We start from the raw sequence: 20,620 nt of genomic DNA on the forward strand, positions 1-20,620 counted from the left end.
TATGGCAGCGTTCTCCTTTTAGGAGGCCAGTGCTATAATTAGAGGGGAAAGCCCATTGTTGCTTTTTTACAGGCCGGGGCTTGGGACTGGCACAGCTGGGGGGCTCTTTCCCCGCCATGTGTGCCACTTGTACCCAATGTACCCCTGCCAGCCCTGTCCTGGCATCACCCCTTTTATAACACCACATCTTTTGTGTCTCTTCTTCTCAGTCTGTTGGTCCAGGGTTGGTTCGGTATGATTGATCACAAGAGAATCTTGTCTTTCAAAATGTGATTTTAAGAATTGATGCTTGATATTGATCTCCAGGTCAGGAAATGACAATATCTTGTGAAACGAATGAAGGTCATGGAGGTCAATGGCCAGCGGATTTCAAATTCATCCGGTTTCTGCTTCCCTAAAGGCAGGTGACTTTTGGTTTGGATTTGGATTTGGTTCATTGCTGGGGAAGGAGGAACAACTCAAACACCTGAATGAATGGACTATTCCCCAAAGAGTTCCCAGCTCTTCTTTCGCCTCCTTGCTCATATTTTCCAACTGCAACCATAGAAAAAACAAACAAGGAAGTGTCGTTTTTCTTTCTGTTCCTTTCGCGCAGTCTCCGAGGACCAACACAATGGGCGAGGTGCTTTTTTTTTTGTGTTTGTTTTGGGCGAGATCACGGGGGTCATTCTAATTCACCATGGCCTTGCTGTGACACACACGTGTCCACAGTTCTTTCCTCTGCTTCCGCCACAATTCCTGGAGAGCTGGAGCGGTTGGGACTACTGACCCACTGTAGAGTACCTACTGACAAAAAGACAAAAAAAGAAATGCAATACAGATTTTAAAAAATTTGCTGGGTAGGTGGGGGGAAATTGCATTAGTTGAACATTCAGTCCCTTGGCATGGTCTTGGTGGCCTTGTCATCTACGCTGCCCTGCCAGCGTGATATCCCCTATTCCAAGGGCTGCGCCAGTCCTTCTGACACGGGGAGGCAGACAAACGCGCCGAAGCTTTCATCTCGGCAACACACTGAGCCTCACACATTACATCAGACATGGGGCTGGAGCAGAGGGGCCACGTCAGGTTGCGGGTACGCCACCCTCCCTCCAGCTCAGGCTGGCACAAGCTGGTTGGCTGTGGGTGGTTGGGGGGTGAGCGGTGGGCATGGCTTGTTCAGGGTGTTGTGAAGAGGTACAGCATGGGGTTTTGGGAAGCTATTGTGAAGTAAACGGCCCTTTTTAGCCTGAGAGCGCCATCTGCCTCCATAGGGCCTCTACTTTGGAGATGGAGTTTTTGGTTCTTCAGATTGGTTCCGTTCAAACTGAGGTTTGCTATGTGCAGTATACAGGTTCTAGATAAGACCAAAGTAGGTTCTGGGTTGTCTGGTTTTCTAGCAGTTTGTTGAAGACTCTGTTGTGCTCGTCTTCACGAGAACAAATTCAGCTTCCAAAGCAAGGTGTGTTCTCATGAAGAACTCAACTTTAGTTCATTTGTCATAAAGTAATCATATAATGTGGGGCTGGGCTGTTTTTTCCTGTTTACTTCCTTCCTTTTTTGTCAGTGCTGTTGAAGGTTTCCAACACAACACTTGCATTCATATAAATCTCCCAGCCAAGTCCCACAGTTCATCATTGCTTTGTGCTCACTTTGTGCTCACAGAATCTCATCAGACTCTGCATTGTTAATGCAACAGGTTACTGACATGTAGACATTGGTTTTGAGGTTGTGGGGGGGGGGACGACTTTGCATTGTTTATTGATAATCTGCCTAAAATGCCAGAGGCAACAGCAGCAAAGAAAACGTCCCTGGAGTAAAGAAACTGTGAGAGAACCTGTCATCTCACATCATGCAGCTTCAAACTGGCCTTTGACTTAAATGTATCTTAATTTGTGTGTGTGTGACTATAAACAATTTGTTTTCTGAACGCTGAGTCTTTCTGAGAGATGAACGGTGCACCCAGGATGAGATCCTGCTGGCACGTTTGTTCTGACCTTAGTCCCTCTTTACCTCCCGACTGTCCTAATTTATTTATTCAGTTTTCTTTTCACCCCATCATCTGCTGTTTATCCAGTGCGGATGAGATTAATGAAAAGCCAGAGAGATTAAACTGCGCTTTGATGCGGCGATCTGTTGGTCCCCTTTGATGGGGTCTGCTGTAGTGGCTCTGGCTGGTGGACCCCTCCACCCACCTGCCTTGTCTGTGTGAGGGGCTTTGTTTTGTAAAAGAGGGGGGGGGGGGGCTGGGAGGGCAGCTTGTGATTTCAGCCCCATCTTAATTAAAATGAGGAGTTGGGGGGGAGGGTTGGTTGGACAGGTTTGGACCACAACCTCTGCCTGTGACAGTGATGCCTCCGTATCGGATGCGCTAAATAACTTCTACACGAGATTCGACACACAGAACAACAGGACTGTAGGAGACATGACACGAGGAAAACTGAGCAGACATGAGGAAAACTGTCCTCAGAGTGAACTCATGAAAGGCTGCTGGACCAGACAACATTACATTTACATTTACAGCATTTATCAGACGCCCTTATCCAGAGCGACTTACAATCAGTAGTTGCAGGGACAGTCCCCCCTAGGAGCAACTCAGGGTTAAGTGTCTTGCTCAGGGACACAAGGGTAGTAAATGGGATTCGATCCCGGGTCTTCTGGTTCATAGGCGAGTGTGTTACCCACTAGGCTACTACCACCCCTACAACATACCTCTGAAATGGTCAGAGAATGTGCAGACCAGCTGGTAGATGTTCTTACCGACATCTTCAAAATCTCACTGAGCACCGCAGTTGTTCTAACGCGTCTCAAGACCACCACCATCATGCCCATGCCGAAGAAGTCTTCAGTGTCTTGTCTCAATGACTACCATCCCGTTGCACGTATACCAATCATGATAAAGTGTTTTGAGACGCTGGTCATGAAACATATGAAGACCCTTCTGGACTCCACCCTGGACCTACTGCAATTTGCCTATCGTCCGAACCGCTCCATGGACTATGCCATCGGCACCAGCCTGCATCTGACCCTCACCCACCCACAATAAGGGAACAAAGATGAAAATCCGGCAACCCCTAGGCAACTTCTTTAACGGTTTATCTAGAATGGGTCTAAATGTTTTGCAGATTTAACAACATGCTGATGTTCAGGTGTCATCCTTTGACCTTTATCTAATGATTGAGGACATGCAGGTTGATTTGTTTTGCCGACGGTCATCCGGCTCTCTTGAGAATGAAATGGACGCCCAGTTATTGATGTCGCATGCAATAAAATGAGGTCAGGTCTTCACTGATCCATACATGGCTGTTTCATATATGGCAATAGTAGTGTGGAAGGGTGGGTGGGTGAGCGAGCCCCCTTCCAAGAGGTCTATCTCCTTAGGGTTCCTTTTCCACGTTTGGGGGTGTGCTGATATTATCTGGGTGGATTTTCCTTACGTGGTGTCAAAGGTTTTCTGTGGCCAGGGAAAGCCTCTCCCTGCAGAGCTGCCTTTTTGTCTGCGCCGCCCAGGGTATGAAATCATGGCTTCACAGTGCAGGAACCCACTGAGTGTGTTGCTATGGTCACTGGGAAGCTCCCTATGTCATGTGGCTCAAAGTGAGCTGTCCTTAGGCAGAATTACCCGCCATTCAATGGGAAGCAAAATGACCATTATCATACTTCACAGTCCAGAGCCCCCCCTCCCTTTAAAAGAGAGAAGAAAGGAGCCCCAGGGATGTAAGATGAGAGAGACCGAGCGGGGAGAAGCGCTTGCAATGAGATGCCAAGTGCAACACAGTCCTCTCTAAGGAGGGTTTTTTTGAGGACTGGGAGAAGCAGTTTGTGCTCAAACTCTGTGAAAAGTTGGTGCATTTGAGGAAATCTTGCAAAGATAGATAATTTCGGGTTATTATCATTTTTTTTTTTCTGCGATGGCAAGGTGAGGCTGTATGTTTTTTCCCGCTGAAGGCTGCTCCCTCACTGGGCCGGCCCTCAGCCTCTTGGCGGGTTTTCCTTTTTCGCTGGAGGTTTAAGCCCCCTTTTATGCTCCGGCGGGGGGGGTGGGAGGGCCCTCCGAGGGGGAGGGTTTAGGGTGGAGGGGGGTGCTGGAAGGACCAGCTGTGACTTGAGAGGCTGAGCTCATGGAGGAGTTGGTCAGGGCGGGGGCTGGGCGAGTTGGAGAGGTGTGCTGGGGGCGGTGCAGGCGGGTCCACACCTGGTAGACACAGTGGAGGGGGGGGGGAAGTAAAAAGGTTGGCTTTTGAGTCGTGAGGTAGGGTGAAGGGGGTGGGGGTTGGTGGCAGGACTGAGTTACAGCTGCTATTGTCCATGCTCATGAAGGAACAGGAGAATGGCTCCAACCCGCCGGGCAACTCGAGAGAAGTTTGTCAGGAGGGGAGGGTTAAACAAGTCCCAACTTCAGGTGTACACCTCGACCTCTTCTCTTTTCTCTTTGCATCTTTTCTTCCAGACAGCCCATAAACTAGTTCCATATGCGGCAGTGCAACCACAAAGAAGGGAAACATACCAAAGGAACTGGATGTGTCGTTAGAAGAGGATGGTTTGTGATCAGTGTGTTGAGGGATTACAGAGAGGGATTTCTTGTTTAACCGTTAGGGTTTATTAGATACGTTAAAATTTTACTGCTATGATTTTGTGGCTTTTCTCTGAAACACTCTTAATGTTAGATCCAAAATTATTGGCCAAATTTTTCTTCATGTTTATGGGTCAAACACTCTCTGTTGTGGTCCCATGTTCTTCCAGGACACCTTTTGTATAGTTGAGATGTTCTTGATAGTTCCGTTAATAATAATTTCACCTCAGCACTGCTTGGGCATTAATATATTAATGAACTCGCACATTTGTCTTGTATGAATCCATTATTCATGAATATGAGTACTTAAAAGAGTTTGTAAGACCTCATGACTCCAAACCTTTTGCCCCTCGCCTTTGCATCTTTCAGAGCTTTCACTTCCACCCCCACCACCACCCAAATAAAAGGCCCATCTCTTCCCACCCTTCTTTTGCCTGTAATCCTTAGAAGGGTTAAGCTCTCCTACAGAAAGCCGGCTGTAAAGTTCGGGGAGGCCGAGTTGCGACCTGCACTACTGTTTGCCCAGGGAGAAAAAGCGCCTTTCCCAATGCAGATAGCATTACAAAGGCAGACCAAACCTCTTTCATGCAAGCAGAGGCATGGTCCCCGAGGCAGCTTCAAGGGAAAGGAAGATTAGAGAAATATGAGGGCAGAATGTATAGGGCCCTTTAATTAAAGCCATTGAAATTGCCTGTTGAATTACCGTGGCCCAGGATTGTTTCCACCGAAGCTCCCTCTGTAAACTGCGCGAAAGTATTTGGAGTCATAATCATGTGTGAGGGCTCAGCCTCACATTTCTACGTGGATAAGTATACATTCTATAATTATAAGACATCAAAGGAGCTACTTTTTTTTTCTCTTCCCCAGAGCCAGTTAATCGGGGTCATTGGAGTCAATGTGTTTTTGCCTTTTCTAGTTTCTAGACACCACTCCAATAAATGAAAATGGCCACTCATTTATTTTCCTTTTTTTTTTTTTTTTTTTTTTTTAAACCTTAGAATCCTTAGAGTCATTGTTTATCAGGGACTAACTTTAGTTTTTTTTTTTAAGCTGTCTATTAGCTTGGCTCAACATAATTTCTGAGGCGGTTATAAAAAGAACACGATAAGCCATAATGTCCCATCCGCAGTCGGCAGTTTTTACTCTGAGCGCTGCATTATCCTTCTTTCATCTTATCGGCGTCTGTGAACTAGAGATGCCAGGGCGCTTTTTTGAAGCGCTTCAAAGTGCCGGGCTGCCTCGGCGAGAGAGAGGAGAGGTCCGGCACCACTCAATGTTTGGCTTTACCCCCCCCCCCCCCCCCCCCCCCCCCCCCCCCCCCTCCCTCCCATTGTGCTCCTCCAGTCGACTCGGAGACCTCGTCTACGTCCTCAGATGCTCTCGCCCAGCGTTGCGGCCGCAACGCCCGGTCTGGGGTCGGCTCCCCGAAGTCGTGCGGGGAGGAGCGGCAGCGATGGAGGTGGAGATGAACAGGATTAGCGGTCCTTATATATCCCCAGACATGGACGGAACAGAAGTTATCGTCTGTCGCATTTATTATTGGTTTCCTTCACGGAGCTGCCCCATCGCTTACAGTGTTACAGCGAGAAGTAAATGCTCAAACGCAGTGCCTGCATGCTCGGCTTTGACCATGATGAATTCCATACAGCCAAAACACACACACACACACACGCTCAACAAATAAGAAGTGTTCGATCTGGGGCCAGTTTCAGCTGTCCGTTCCGAGCCACGGGGCTTCTTCTCACAGGGAACTGTCAGCAGCCAACACACTTCCTGATCTGGCGGCCAAGTTCCAAGGTCAGAGATGCCCACCACGCATCAGCATCACTGGGAAGGAGATCGTAATTCCAGCAGAGACGTAAACAGCAATCAGTCCGGAATTGCCCGAGTCTGCTCGGAGCCACAGCTCGATCCTCAAGTGGGGAACAACAATGGTGCTTTAAAGGGATTTTTACAGAAAGCATAATCCACAATCAGGTGCCATTTCATACCTCACTTTTGCACAAAGCATACAAAGTCCTGATCTGATATGCTTAGACTGGGACTAGGATTTTATGACTCGTTTTGGTGATGCAAAGCTATTCGTCAATCTGGCCTCCACATCCCGCTTCACACACATTCATGCAGTCACATTTTGGGTTGTGAAATATTGTAGTCATGGAAGTGAACTCATCTATACATATAGACATCATGCTTTACACGCACACACACATACACTATACACTATATAAAGAAATGAACAAATTAATTAAAAAAGAAATAAACGACTAATATTTTTGAGCAAACCTACATGAAAAAAGTACACCTCGTTACTCATGCCGCAGAAGTGAAAAATATATACACTTTGTGCAAGTGTAGAAGATGTAGAGAGAAGCGAAGACAGTCATTATTATAGTTAACTTACTTCAACGTATTGCTTGATAGAGGCAAATAATAATATTCATATTACAACAACTTCACTCTGATCTTGAAACTCTGCATATTATTCAGTGATGTTCTTTCATAAGCTTTGCAAAAAAAAAAATTGTGCTCATCGCTTTTATAGCAAAAAATTCGCAAATGGGCTTATCCAAAGCATTGGGTCCTGAAGGTAGCCAGGGGAGGGGCTGCCCGCTGCAATGGTGGCTGAAAATTGTTGTAGTCTGGCGACAATTTCCGTGAAGCAGCAGATGCAAAACTGCCATTTATATATCAATACCAGTGCAAAATTAATTCTATTTTTTTTGTATCAATATAGTATCTGAGAATTAATTTTTAATTAATAAGTTCATGGTTGTCCTACAACCTCATGATGTTGCTGACCTGTGTTTGTGTGACTGTAAGGCCAAATATGTCCCGTTCACACTTGATGTTAGTAGGATTTGTCCCCTACAATTATTTCAGAATGACATCACTTGCTTCTTTTTATGGCTAGTAGTGCCAGTAGTGGTTGCCTGAATACAGCACTGCTCTGCGTGGGAGCAACTCTCATCTCACTGACATATTTGAAAACATAATTTCAAAAATTGCATTGAGATATGGAATTGAATCGAATTGCTGACATGATAATTGTAACCGAATGGAATCGTGAGATCAGTGAAGGTCTTCACACCTCTAGTGCCCGTTGTAAAGCAGTTGAACATTATTTCTGCACAACTCTCCCTTGTTTTGGCATTTCCATCCATTTGGTTAAATTATTTTTTTTCACGTGCAGATGATACAACGCTTGTTCAAAAGGCTGCTTTAACCCTCTAACATCTCAAATTCTAACTGTATTGACAATTCCATCCCACTGGAAGAAGTACCACCAACAAAATTGTAATAAAAAAAACCTGGGCAAAAGTCAAATCTTCTCTGGAGTTGACATAGTTAATGTCATCCTGGGTTTCCTTGGCCAGGTATGTTTCTCGTGTGAGTGCTTCTAGCTCATGACCTCAGTGGAGTGTAAAGTGTCTTCCAGCAAAAAAGGAACAATGTTGCTCAGGGACTCTCTATAGATATTAGCATTATACGGACTCAGATCCACTCAGATCGGGGGGTTTGAAGGTTGATCAAGTCATCATTCAGCCAAGATAAGAATGAGTTCAATGGAATCCATTTGAGCCCAGCAAGGTCCTTTTTTCATGATTTGTGGATTGGGTAAATTCTGGACCAGACAACTTCCTACTTGACTCTTCACATTGGCTTCATTTGATGGTTTAAACTGCCTAGTGTGAGTAAACCCTTATAGTGTGGCATTGAGCCTCTCACTGTGGATCCATCTATCTATACGTTTTAGCAGTCCACTTGGTTCAGGATTCAGACTCTCTGGCTCACAATCTCAGTGTAAATGATGGATAAGTGCGTTGTTTTGATATTAGCTCTAAAAGAGAACCTTCTTCAATGCTGAATATGAGCTCATATGAGGCATTTTGGGTTCACATGCCCCTGTTCTTTTCGTTCTATCAGCCATGACTGACCTGGAGAAAAGGAGTTGAAAGCATGATTTAAAATGTGCAACATCCGAAAGCACAGTGTGCACACAACGTCATTTTTATTCAACTCAGATATGTTTGCACCACTTGCAGTGTGCAAGCGATGCCTTGGCGCTTTCTCTGAAAAAGGAGGGGAAAAATCCCACCGCATACAAGCAAAGCCCAAACGAGAAAAGTATGCCTTTATCTTTTAATAAACCCAAAAGCCAGGAGGCAACATGAAATTACGGCATAATAGCAGAGCCAAGTCTTCTGAAGGTTTAATTACCTTAATTATAGTAGTGCAGAGAGAGCGAGGGAAGAGCGCGACGCGAGTGAATTACAGGCCGACATTGTGGAAGAGGGGAGGGGGGAGGCAGGGGGACGGAAGAGTGAGGAAAGGAATGGAAGCGATTCGGCAGATAAACTTTTATTTTGTGCGCGAGGTCCCCTATGAGGACTCCGACCAACGTCCCCATTGGTATGGAAGTCGTTTAATCTGGACGTTAATACTCTGCAGATTGGAAGAAATAAGTAAGGAACAGGATGGAGGGAAATAATTTTTCACCAAAAAAAAAAGGTGCCGCGAAATGTAAGCAAAAATGATCTGCCGGTAAAGTGTGAAAAATGTGCTTGTTCTTGTTTCTGAGTTGTTGTTAAAATTAAAGTCAAGAAAAAAAACATAAAGGCTACGTTTCCATAAATATGTTTGAATTTTAAGGCGTTTTGGGCGACCTGGAAATATTTAGTTATTGACGTAGGACCCTTTTTTTTTTTCTTATATAGTTTTGCACTGAACCCTGTTTGAAATATAAATGAGTTAATGAGTTACGTTTTTTTTTTTTTTTTTGGTTTTGACTGTTGTAGCCGGCGTGTAGCGCACCGATGCAGCGATTGATTATCTGGGCCAGTTTTATTTGATGCCGGGCTGTAGTAGGACAGGTCGCTCGAACTCTGGATTACGCCGGTGGCTGCGCCAGGAAGCTGCTGTTTCGCGGGTTTGAGGTCCTGTGACTGGGACCGGGTCTGTCTAGCGCCGCCGCTCCGGCAGAGTACGCGGGTCTGAAGGGACTCTGGTTAAGAAGGCGGTTTGTGGCCTGTAGCTGGCCTTCAGCTTAAAATAACACCAAAAGAACAACCTGGTCAGACAAGTCCCGCCATAACCGTGCTGTTGGAAAAGGAGATTCTATCTCCCTTCTCACCCCCACCTCCACTTCTCCTTCGTCACCTTTTTCTTTTCTTTTTTTTCCAGAGCCCTTTTACCAAGCACTATTAATTATTAACTCAGATCACTATCTTCAAAAGAGCCGCCCTCAACTGGAACGCGGGACTGCAGTCTGGCGGTGATGAGAGAACTTCAGACGGCGTTGAGGTGGGCCGAGAGAGCCCCCTGTCTGCCTAGCAAAACCTCTGAAAAGGGGGACCTCCCAGTTGCTGTAGTTCAAAATGTCTTCTGAACTGGATTCTTTGGTTGAAAGCAACATTTGAACAAATACGCTAAAATAAAATGTGTTACGGTGTCTGCCTCGCCGCACCGTATAATAACATATCGTACGCAGAGCACAGCCCTGGCCTGCCGACCCTTGAATGTTGGCAGCGGTTTCACACGATCAATAAATAACCACCTTATCACATTTATGCGTTGCATCATCCGGAGGGACATCTCCCATTCCTTGTGTTGATGTTTAAGCGCCACGAGGAACCCGGTTTAGTTATTTGGGTATAAAGTTTGCTTGTGTTCAAACGAAACGACTAAAAAAAAAATCTGTGTGTGTGTATATATAATATAGTCTGTATTGTAGTTGTATGTATATAAGATACAGTTGGAGTAGGTGAAGTGGGTATGTGGGTTCTCCTTTCGCACAAAACAAACTTTTGTTGAAAGTACAAACCGGCGGTGTGATGTGTAAACCGGTTTTGCTCTTTGAAGAATCAAATAAATTCTCAATATTTCTTTTCTTTTTTTTTTCTTTTTTTTTTTGCTGGGATGCAATTAATTACTTATGGCACAAATGTGAATGAAAATGTTCATTGGCATTGTGGGATCTAAAAGGGACTTCTTTTTACTGGTGTTGGTAACCTCATAATAACGGCATTCTTTTATGTTCAGGCCGTGCGGTTAACTAACATTTAGACACTAGTCCAGCGCCGGTGAATTGATGTGGCGGTGAGCCCCGTGTGTGGCTTTGGGCACTAAAACCTGCTCCATCCGTCTGCCGTTCACAGTAGGCCCGAGGTGTTCAGAGGGTACACGAGGCGTCCTGTGGAAACCTGTAACTGTGTGTGTGTGTGTGTGTGTGTGTGTGTGTGTGTCACATGCTTACATTTTGAAACTATAGAGGTGAGAGTTGATGGATCAGTGCCAGACAGCAGAGATGGGACGGGGGATCAAACGAGTGCGAGCTGTTTGTTTTTCCTGCTCCCTTTCAGATCTGCCGCCTGTATCACATACACAGAGAGAGTGTGTGTGTGTCAGTCCTAAAAAGTTAAACTTCCACCCTCTAATGTAACGGTGGGAGAGAGACAAGAGGTTTATATAAAACACACAAACCCAGATTCCTTCTGTCCATTCCCGCTCGCGCTGACGTCTGGTAATGTCTGGATTAGGCCCACATATTCATCAAGCTCTCTCATTTCCTGTGCCATTGGAAAAAAAAAATTGGCTAAAATTTTTGGTGCATTATCACACCTCCCCTCCCCGTCTCCTTGCATGGAGGAGTGGAGCTAAGATGAATAAAGCCGAGCGTGAATGGCAGCATAGCTGAGATTTTTATTCCATATGGGGTCGTTCTGGTTGCTGTCTGTGCAGTTACCGATGTGGCAAAGTGCGCTTACTTCCGCGCCTCCATACCGCCTCGGGCCCAGTGTGGGGCCATATCTGCGCCCCTCGATAACAGTCACCGCGCTGTTCGTCGCCACTTTGATCTTTTCATTTTCTCCGCTGCCGGATATGAGGCAGCTTGGAAGGCAACCAGAAGTTTTGATACAAGTTGCGCTCCTGCCTCATGCAGTTAAAGGGGCCGCGCATTACAAGGGAATTTGTTGGAATATTCCTGTCATCTGCATTGTGGCTCCTTCTGGCGGTGAATTACGTGATATTTATGGTTTTCGTTGTTTGGGATCTTTTCACACCATGAAGGGAGGGGTCTGTAGCCGTGTCTAGGAATAATTTATAAGGACACCCTCACTTACAGGGGCAGTGGTGGCCTAGCGTTTAAGGAAGCGGCCCCATAATCAGAAGGTTGCCGGTTCTAATACCGATCCACCAAGGTGCCACTGAGGTGCCACTGAGCAAAGCACCGCCCCCACACACTGCTCCACGGGCGCCTGTCATGGCTGCCCACTGCTCACTCAGGGTGATGGGTTAAATGCAGAGGACACATTTCACTGTGTGCATCGTTTGCTGTGCTGCTGTGTATCACAAGTGACAATCACATCACCTCACTTCATAGCCACATGCTGGGACTGGGACTGGGCGCTTTGAAGGTGAGGGGTGGACCTCTAGTGGCAGGGAATGGTGGTGCAGGTTTCCCCATCAGCGCCGCCTCCACGTTTCACTCAGTAATGACCCTGTTTCCATTTGCATTTTTTGTTGCCCGGGTCATCCTGATTTGTTTCTCTCCTTCCCACAGGCGAAGCGGGCAGTTCAGAGAGGAGCTACGGCAGTCATCTTTGACGTGTCGGAAAACCCAGATGCCGTTGATCAGGTGAGTTTGTGTCACCTGCTTTTTTTATGTGGGGGAAAAAAATGGTGGTTGTAGCCTAGTGGGTAAAACACAGACCTTTGAAGCAGAAGACCACAAAGTCACAGGTTCAAAACCCCACTTATTACCACTGTGTCCCTGAGCAAGACACTTAACCCTGAGTGTCTCCTGGGGGACTGTCCCTCTAACTAAAAAAACTCATCCACCTCCAATAAATAAATTGATAACAACATTAAATACAGTTCTAATTAGTTTTTATTGGTTTCATTAATTCAGTCATTCACAAGTTCAAATCATATGCAAGAACCTTTTTAGAGAAAGTTATTAAATATATTCTTCAGTGTGTGTGTGTGTGTGTATACTGTTATAATATAATCCATAAATCGTGTTCGATTTTTTAAGTTTTATATTTTGTGTAACGCCAGTGGACAGATCTTTCATGGTCTGTATGTTCTTACAACAGTAACACGACATAACAGCAGAGAAAAACATCAGTCCAAGAAGGAAGCCAGTTTCCTGTAAATAACTAAGCGCTTGGTCTTTATTGGTCCCTTTGGTCTCTGCATTTGTACTCAGGGCTCCAGGGCAGTGTGTGTTTTTTGTGTGTTTGTGTTTGTGTGTGTGACCTGTGTTAAAAAAATAATTTTAATTGGATACCTTTTCCATTTATTTCAGGATTATTTGACAATAAAAAGAAATACAAATTTTACAATCAACAGTAATTAAGAATTTGTGACCGAATGCATCCCGAGGGGACAATATATTGTTAAACAGTCATGTTTAAGTGCCTATGATTCACTGAGGGTGTTCATGAGTGAGATAATGGGTGTGGGTGACCTTTACATCTGACCTCATCCCCTGAAGCACCTCTAGGCCAGGGCTGGAGCTCCAAAGTGTACCTCTGGCACCCATTACATCACCATGTTTTCAGTCTCAACATAATTGTATGAAGCCAACAAATCATTTATCATTGCCAATACATGGGAACCAAATCTGTAGGTGTGACTTCATGGCATTGCTAAAAATGGACCGGTGGCCTTCGAGTGTTCAGGGGTGACACCCATGACCTCATCTCTACATAGATGCTGCTGTGAGAAGGTGACCTTCTTTAACAGAGCAAGTGGCGAATACGAGAATCTGAGATTATACCTGAGTTCTCAAAAGCTCTTTGTTGCCCACCTCTCGCACCATCCACCCCCTTTTTTGTTCCTTTCATTATGAAACTTGGCAAGAATACGAGGAGCTACGCCAAAATTTCGGACCCGTCCGGCTTAGTTTCTATATTCACATGACTTTTTTTTTTTTTTTTTCCTGGTCCAATAGAGTTTCAAATTGTGTCAATGGGAAGAAAAATTAATGTGCGAAAATCTCTGTGTCCTGACAGACATTTAGAACCATTTTTCCAATAATATAAGTAGCTATTAAACTACCATTTCTGGGGTAGGGGTATTTCTGCCAACCAGATGACGAGCTCTTAATGATGTTTTAATGACAAAGTTTAAAGCGAAAGTAGCATATAGCAGTGTTCTTGTGTACCATATTTATTCATTCTGGGTGATTTTACACATGTATATATAAAAAAAACTTACCAAGCAGGGTTGCCAGATTATGTCAGCACAAAATCATCCAGAAATGCGGCAAAACTGTCTTGACTACGTAAGGTACTACTCAATACCTCAATACCCCTGTTACTATTGATTGTAAGCCTCTCTGGAGAGCATTTGCTACATGTTTAAACAAAACAACCCAACATCTATTCCTCTTCTGCTTCATTGTGTACATGATAATCTTAATATATTCTGAATTGTTTAGGCATGAAGTATTGAAATTGGGATTTGCAGATTTATGATCATTGTGCCTGTGGGCGAGCCCTCAGCCATGTTCAGATGTGATGAAAAAGAATGAAAAGGGGAGGGGGTCTCACACTTTTCTGCCTTTGGATGAGCCCCAGCCTGCCTCCCAGGAACCTTCAAATGGGCCGAGGCATGGGGAGGTGCAGCCTGAATGAAATGAACCTCCTCAGGACAAATTACTGCAGGGGACATATTCATTAGATCATTGGCCTCACTTTTCCTGATGTTCCTCTCCACGACATCTTGTGTAATTACTCTCTCTGGTCGTTTCTTCAATGGAAAACTGTCTTTTTAAACTATCCATATTTCACTGTGGAGCATGACGACAAGGGAAGAAATAGAGGTCTGACTATCCCTGGTATTTCCCTTGGGCTTTTCAAATTACAGACTCCCTCAGCAGCCTACTGAGGTACCAAGTGGACGGGGAGTCTAAATCCAGCGTCCCAGTGAACAACATACAATTCGTCTCCCTCTTTCTCCCCCCCCAGTTAGAAAGAGACCGCAGCTTCCTCGTCTGTAGTCTGCAAGGTTTATTTTTCACATGGTACCTCTGCTGGCATTAAAGTGGTGTGCAGAGGAGTGGGGGAGTAAAAGGTCCTTAAGCTCTTCCCCTCTTGTCTCCTCAGCTCAACCAGGTCTCAGAGGATCCCCTTAAGCGGCCGGTGGTCTACGTGAAGGGGGCCGACGCAGTCAAGCTAATGAACATAGTGAACAAGCAGAAGGTGGCCCGAGCCAGGATTCAGCACAGACCTCCCAGGGTAAGAGTCAGAGCCAATCAGGAGTGGCAGTTCAGTGTTCCTTTAACTACATTTTAACTACAAGCTCCTTTATTTGAAGGTGCAGCATGTAGGATTTAGGGACAGAAGTGAAATTCAATACACGTTTCATTAGTGCCTTGGTTCTCAAACTTGTGGTACTTATGCTTTCCTCTTGGTACCATGAGTTGTTAATATCCTCACTTGACTTGACTGCCGTATTGACAGTGGCTGATGGTCTATAATAAATAATATTTATATTAGGAATACATTGTCTTCCAGTGTTAACTAGTTAAATGTGTGAACGCAGATATATTTTAATATCAGTACATGGATGTGGCTCTTGTGAAAAGTTTGAGAGCCGCCTGTAACCACAAATTGTCACTTCTAGATGACACATGATGCATCCAAGATAGACTAAGGATAGTTAACTATCACTAACTAGCTAGCTATTTAATCATTTCTATTGTAGCATAATCAGGTACAAATACAGAGTTAAAATAGAGTTTAGAGTTTTTTTTTTTCACCCATTTTCCGCGCTCTGTTCGCTGATTAAAGTCAGCAGCCATAGAAAGCCCCTCGTGAGGGATGAGCCTCTGTACTTTGTTCTGCTTTACGGTCTGGAATGATGAACTGTTTCACCAGGACTTCTGAGAAAGAGCCTTTTAATCTTGTTCTCTTGAAGCTGCCACAAGCACCCCAGAGGGTCTGTGGTTTAGCAGAACAGAAAACTGCACTTCATTGGTGTTTATTTAGGCCAAAGAAATGTGCTTCAGTGTCCAAAGTCCGAAAGCAAAGCCCTGTAAAACAAATGTATTCATAATTTGTATTTCTTTGAGAGAAAGGAGGTTTGTGGCCACTTTGTAGCATGGTGTATTAAAAGAGAAGTCTCTGTTGCATGGATATTGAATTTGCTGAACTTCCATGCTGTCTGGCTTGCTATTGGTTGGGAAGTTAATCCTTTTTTTTTTTTTTTTACTGATCTCCTGCTTGTTTAACAGCAGCCCACAGAGTATTTTGACATGGGGATCTTTCTGGCATTCTTCGTGGTGGTGTCCCTCGTCTGCCTCATCCTCCTCATCAAGATAAAACTGAAGCAACGGCGGAGTCAGGTGAGACCTTCGCCTTTGGCTGGCTGTCAGTGACTTCTTCTCGATGTTCCTGATGCTGACCCCCCCCCCCCCACCTCTTGCAGAGCTCCATGAACCGGATGGCCATCCAGGCCCTGGAGAAGATGGAGACGCGCAAGTTTAAGGCCAAGGGCAAAGGTCAGCGGGAGAGCAGCTGCGGGGCGTCCGACTCCCTCAGTAGCAGCTCCACCTCCGACTGCGCCATCTGCCTGGAGAAGTACATCGACGGCGAGGTGCGAACATTTCTGGATCTGTAAATATTGACGTCTGGATGTGGTGCGCCGGCTACATATTGCAGGTCTGCACTAAAGTGCAGACTTGGGTCAGCTGAATCCACAACGGAAAGTGGCAACTTAAATAGATAGATGGACCCGCCCACTGTGCTGTGGGGTTATTTTTTTCTGCTTACTTGCTCCTGTCCTGCGTATGAAGAAGCAGTGAAGTGCAGAATGAACTGGCCTGCAGGAGCGCAAGGCGTTCTGCTTTCGCAGCCGTAGTTTTGGTGTCCGTTTGACTATTCGACTGCTCTAAACCAGGGCCTTGTACAGTATGTGTGTGTGTGTGTGTGTGCGTGTGTGTGTGAGCAGTGGTACGTGCTCCGGCGTGAGTAGAAATCCACATCTCACTGGAATGTGAGGCTCCGCTTGTCCCCAAAGAGACGTCAAAGGACAAACGTCGGTGTTTAGTTTTTTTTTTTTTTTTTGGTCCGTTGTGGTTGTGTCGCCCCTTTAAAAAAAAAATGAAATAACAAAGAAAGGCGCCAAGATCGCACGGAGGAAGTGGCAATATAAAAGGCTGAATAGCATCAAAGGGAGTTTTGAGCAATGAAGAAAGTAACAAAAGCTGCGCGGAAGGCTCGGGGAGACGAGATGAGTCATGCTGCAGGGCAAGAAAAGCGCTCTGGAACTCTCCAGCCTTTCTTCTTTATCTGTTCTTTATTATTCGCCCTTTGATGTGACTTTTCGTGTGAGCGGTCAGTCTTGAGGCAGATTACGCAGCAGACAGTCGTTCCGGACCGGCATGTGATGGCGGACGAGACTGGAAAGCTGTGAGAAAGCGTTTACCGGAAAAGGGTCACAGTGAATCGACTCTTCTTTTCAATGATCACTTAATTAGTAGCAAGAACCGCCCCGTGGAGAGAAAAAAGCAGCAGCTTGCTTCATGGAGGTCCCAGCGCGCCCCCATCTGATTAAAGCGCTTCATCTTTTTCCCCATTCCACACGTGCCAGGAGCACAATGGCGCCAAGGCAAAAAATATCTTCCGATGCCGTCTACCGGACCGCCAACGCAACAATCGTGTTCATGAAGCTGCCATGTTTTCTTCAGGGTCGCACATACTACGCATCCCTTGCACGGGTTTCGGCTCAACTTCATTCTATCGTGTCTTCGCTTTCTAGGAGCTGCGAGTTATCCCCTGTGCCCACCGCTTCCACAAGAAATGTGTGGACCCGTGGCTCTTGCAGCACCACACGTGTCCCCACTGCAGGCACAACATCATAGGTGAGTCCATCTAAACACTTTTATTAAATAGTTTTTATGTGTGCGTGTGTGCGTGTGTGTGTGTGTGTGTGTGTGTGCGTGCGTGTGTGGATTATATCCGGCATTCACCAAAGTGCCCACTGCTCACTCAGGGTGATGGGTTAAATGCAGAGGACAAATTTCACTGTGTGCACCGTGTGCTGTGCTGCTGTGTATCACATGTGACAATCACTTCACTTTCACTTCATCACTTCATGATAAGCCCAGCGGCAGATTAAAGTGCAGAGTAGGTGTAGGGTGCAGGAGGAAGATGTACAGAGGTGACGATATCAGAATAACCCAAGATAAATACATAAAAGTGTTAGTGGGTGTACAGTTGTGTACACAGATGTAGGAAAGGTTGGAGAAAAAGCCAGAGATTATAACACCTATTATGAAGAATCTAATACAGGAAATGTTTGCTATGAAGAGCCTAAAATATGTATAATTTTTTATAGTTCTAGTTCACAGTTTTGCGTCTTCAGTTTTGTTCAAATTGATTGAAGTAAACCTGGAATCCATCTAACTGGTTAAGTAAAATGGTAAAAAAAAAATTTTATTTGTTCCTCCAGAACAAAAGAAGGGAAATCCAGGCCCGGTGTGTATGGAGCCTGGGAACCCAGTACACAGCCGTGGGCAGAGGGTCGTGTTGCCGGTGCACTACCCGGGCAGGGTGCATCGAGCCGGACAGGTGACGGCCTACCCTACCCGTACCAGCATGGACCACCATGGGAACCCCATCACCGTTCTGACCGTGGACCAGCACCCTGAGCAGAGCCTCTACCCGCCGCAGTCCTCGGCGTTCCTGCGGGGCTACACCGCGTTGCACCTGGAGCACGCCCTCAACCCCCACCACTGCGGCCTGGAGCACCGCGCCCCACCCTACCCTCAGCACCACGGCTTCAAGCGGCCGAAGTTCCACGGCCGCAACTTCTCTCGGACCGCCTGCTTCTCGCAGTACGACACCATGTACCAGCACTACTACTTTCAGGGCCTGACCTTCCCTCAGACTGAAGCCCACCAGCAGGCCGGCGGCGCCGGGGTCGGCCCCCATAAGGGACACGGTCGGGCTTTCCAACCGGGACTGCTGTATCCCACTGTGGTACACATGGCCCCGGCCACCGGCTCGCGTCTGGGCGAGGCGGGGGGCGGCGGGAGTAGCTCCGGCCTTAGCTGTTACCATGGCCACCGCTCCGTGTGCAGCGGCTACCTGGCCGACTGCCCCGGCAGCGACAGCAGCAGCAGCAGCTCGGGTCAGTGCCACTGCTCCTCCAGCGACTCCATGTTGGACTGCACCGAGGTCAGCAACCAGGGGGTCTATGGCAGCTGCTCCACCTTCCGCAGCTCCCTCAGCAGTGACTATGACCCCTACGTCTACCGCAGCAAGAGTCCTTGCCGAGGCTCGGTGGGCGGGGACACGGGACCTCCGGGCTGCCCGTCCGCGTCGGCTGAGGATTGTCCGTCCTTCCCGGCGGGGCTGGACCGTCTTCAGCCCTCTCCTCCCCTCCCTCCACCGCCCCCCTGCTTCACCATGGCCGAGCAGCATTGTGGGGTCCGGCGCTCGTCTCCGGAGCCCAGGGACAGTAGCAGCACTAACACTACCTCAGCCAGCGGGACCCAGGAGGGCTTTTCCGGCACCGGCAGGAGCCCGGCGCCGGAAGAGGACGCGAGGGCGGGCTGCAGCTGTTGCTTAGAGACATTGCCTCAGGACGGGGGCCCCCGCGACCCCCCGAACTCGACCCCTCAGAACTCGTACAGCCCGAGCGCGGCCGAGCCGCTGGCAGCGGTCAGCGGGGAGTGCGTGAGCTACGACGGCCTGCCCTGCTGCTTCTACCAGGAGCTGACGGTGCCCAGAGGCGGAGTCGCCGGCGGCGGGCGATACGCCGAGGACTTTGCGGTGAACGTGCAGTACTCGCAGACGGACGCCGACTCCCGCTCGCCGCAGCTCGGCTGCTGCGAGGTTGGCCAGCGGATACCCATCATCCACGAGGACGTAGGCTGCGAGCTGGGCTTCGGCTCAGGGCGGCACCAGGCCTCGTTGCTCCCAGCATGCCGAGCTGCGGAGGAGCGGACTAGCGAGCTGGACGAGCAGGCTGAAGACTTCTTCTACTCGGGACAGTTCCGGGGCCAGACGTTCTCGCGGGACGTAGCCGGCGAGGAGGCTCACGCGCTGTTCTTCAGCCATGCTTCTGAAGCACACTTAGCAGCCAGCGCGGCCAACAGTGACAGCTGCGGGGTATGAGGGTACCGGGCCCCAGCATCTCAAACCATCTGTCTTTATCTGCAGTTGCCTTGTCATCGTGCTCTCTGGACTCTGAATGTCACCATCTTTTAAGCGGTGCAAGTTTCTACTGAGTTCTCTGTTTCGTCCCGTTTACCTCCTCTGGTCACCATATTCTTTTGCGCTGTGGTGTACGGATGTGCTGAAAGTGCAAAATTAAGCACCAGATTACCAGCCATGCAACTGGCCATGCGGATCGTTAAAGAATATCGGCCCATTGCAAATTATTCTGTCATTCATTAAATAGCTCATGATGCATCACATCATGTATGCGTCATAAATTGATTTTTCTTTTTTTTTTGTCAAGTGATTGCTGGTTCCATGAATACATCAGTCAGCCGTTGGCTTGCCTAAATCATTACATTTTATGTTTGATCTGTAATTTGCGTTACTGATGCATTTTTAAGATTCCATTTTCGCCCGTGAGATTTTCAGAATTTCCATGGTGATTTCTGGAACTCTTAGAGCACTTGTGCATGTGAAATAGACAAAAGAGCAAAAAGTAAATACCAAAACATATGTTGGGTTACTATGGTTTTTTTAGTTTTTAGTTTTGCTGAATTGATTGGCCGTTTTTTTTGCTGAACCTGATCGGCTTGTCTAATTCTACCACTCCCTCTCATTCTTTCTCAGGGCTCCAGTCTGCACACAAGTAAAATCAGACCAAGGCTATATTAGCAAAATTACCGGTGTGAATGAGTTTTGTTTTTTTTATGACCGGTTTAGAACACTTTTTGTAATTAATTTTTTTGTTTTAATTGAAGCTATTGAAAGACAGGGTTGGTAATTTCATGACCCACGTCAGTGCGATACCTCTATCCTGAAAACTGTAATCTTTACTCATATCGGGTGCCATACATGAACTGTTTGTGTGGGTGCTTTGATGTGTACTATGTAT

At 46.8% G+C, this 20,620-nt stretch overlaps 1 protein-coding gene across 4 annotated transcripts in view; it reads left to right on the forward strand.

Moving 5' to 3' along the window:
- LOC114799927 (E3 ubiquitin-protein ligase znrf3) overlaps positions 1-20,298 on the forward strand; it is a 48,000-nt gene extending 27,702 nt beyond the window's left edge. For 3 of the 4 annotated variants that reach the window (XM_028996903.1, XM_028996906.1, XM_028996905.1), the window contains exons 3-8: positions 12,114-12,188; positions 14,665-14,796; positions 15,795-15,905; positions 15,989-16,156; positions 17,321-17,423; positions 18,014-20,298. In XM_028996903.1, coding sequence (XP_028852736.1) covers positions 12,114-12,188; positions 14,665-14,796; positions 15,795-15,905; positions 15,989-16,156; positions 17,321-17,423; positions 18,014-19,683 — 2,259 coding nt within the window. In that variant the 3' untranslated portion in view covers positions 19,684-20,298. The remainder of the gene's footprint in view (positions 1-12,113; positions 12,189-14,664; positions 14,797-15,794; positions 15,906-15,988; positions 16,157-17,320; positions 17,424-18,013) is intronic. The other variant, XM_028996904.1, reaches the window with a different exon arrangement.
- Positions 20,299-20,620: the final 322 nt, after the last annotated feature.

Source organism: Denticeps clupeoides, chromosome 11 (genome assembly GCF_900700375.1).
Source record: "Denticeps clupeoides chromosome 11, fDenClu1.1, whole genome shotgun sequence".
Lineage (NCBI taxonomy): Eukaryota > Metazoa > Chordata > Actinopteri > Clupeiformes > Denticipitidae > Denticeps > Denticeps clupeoides.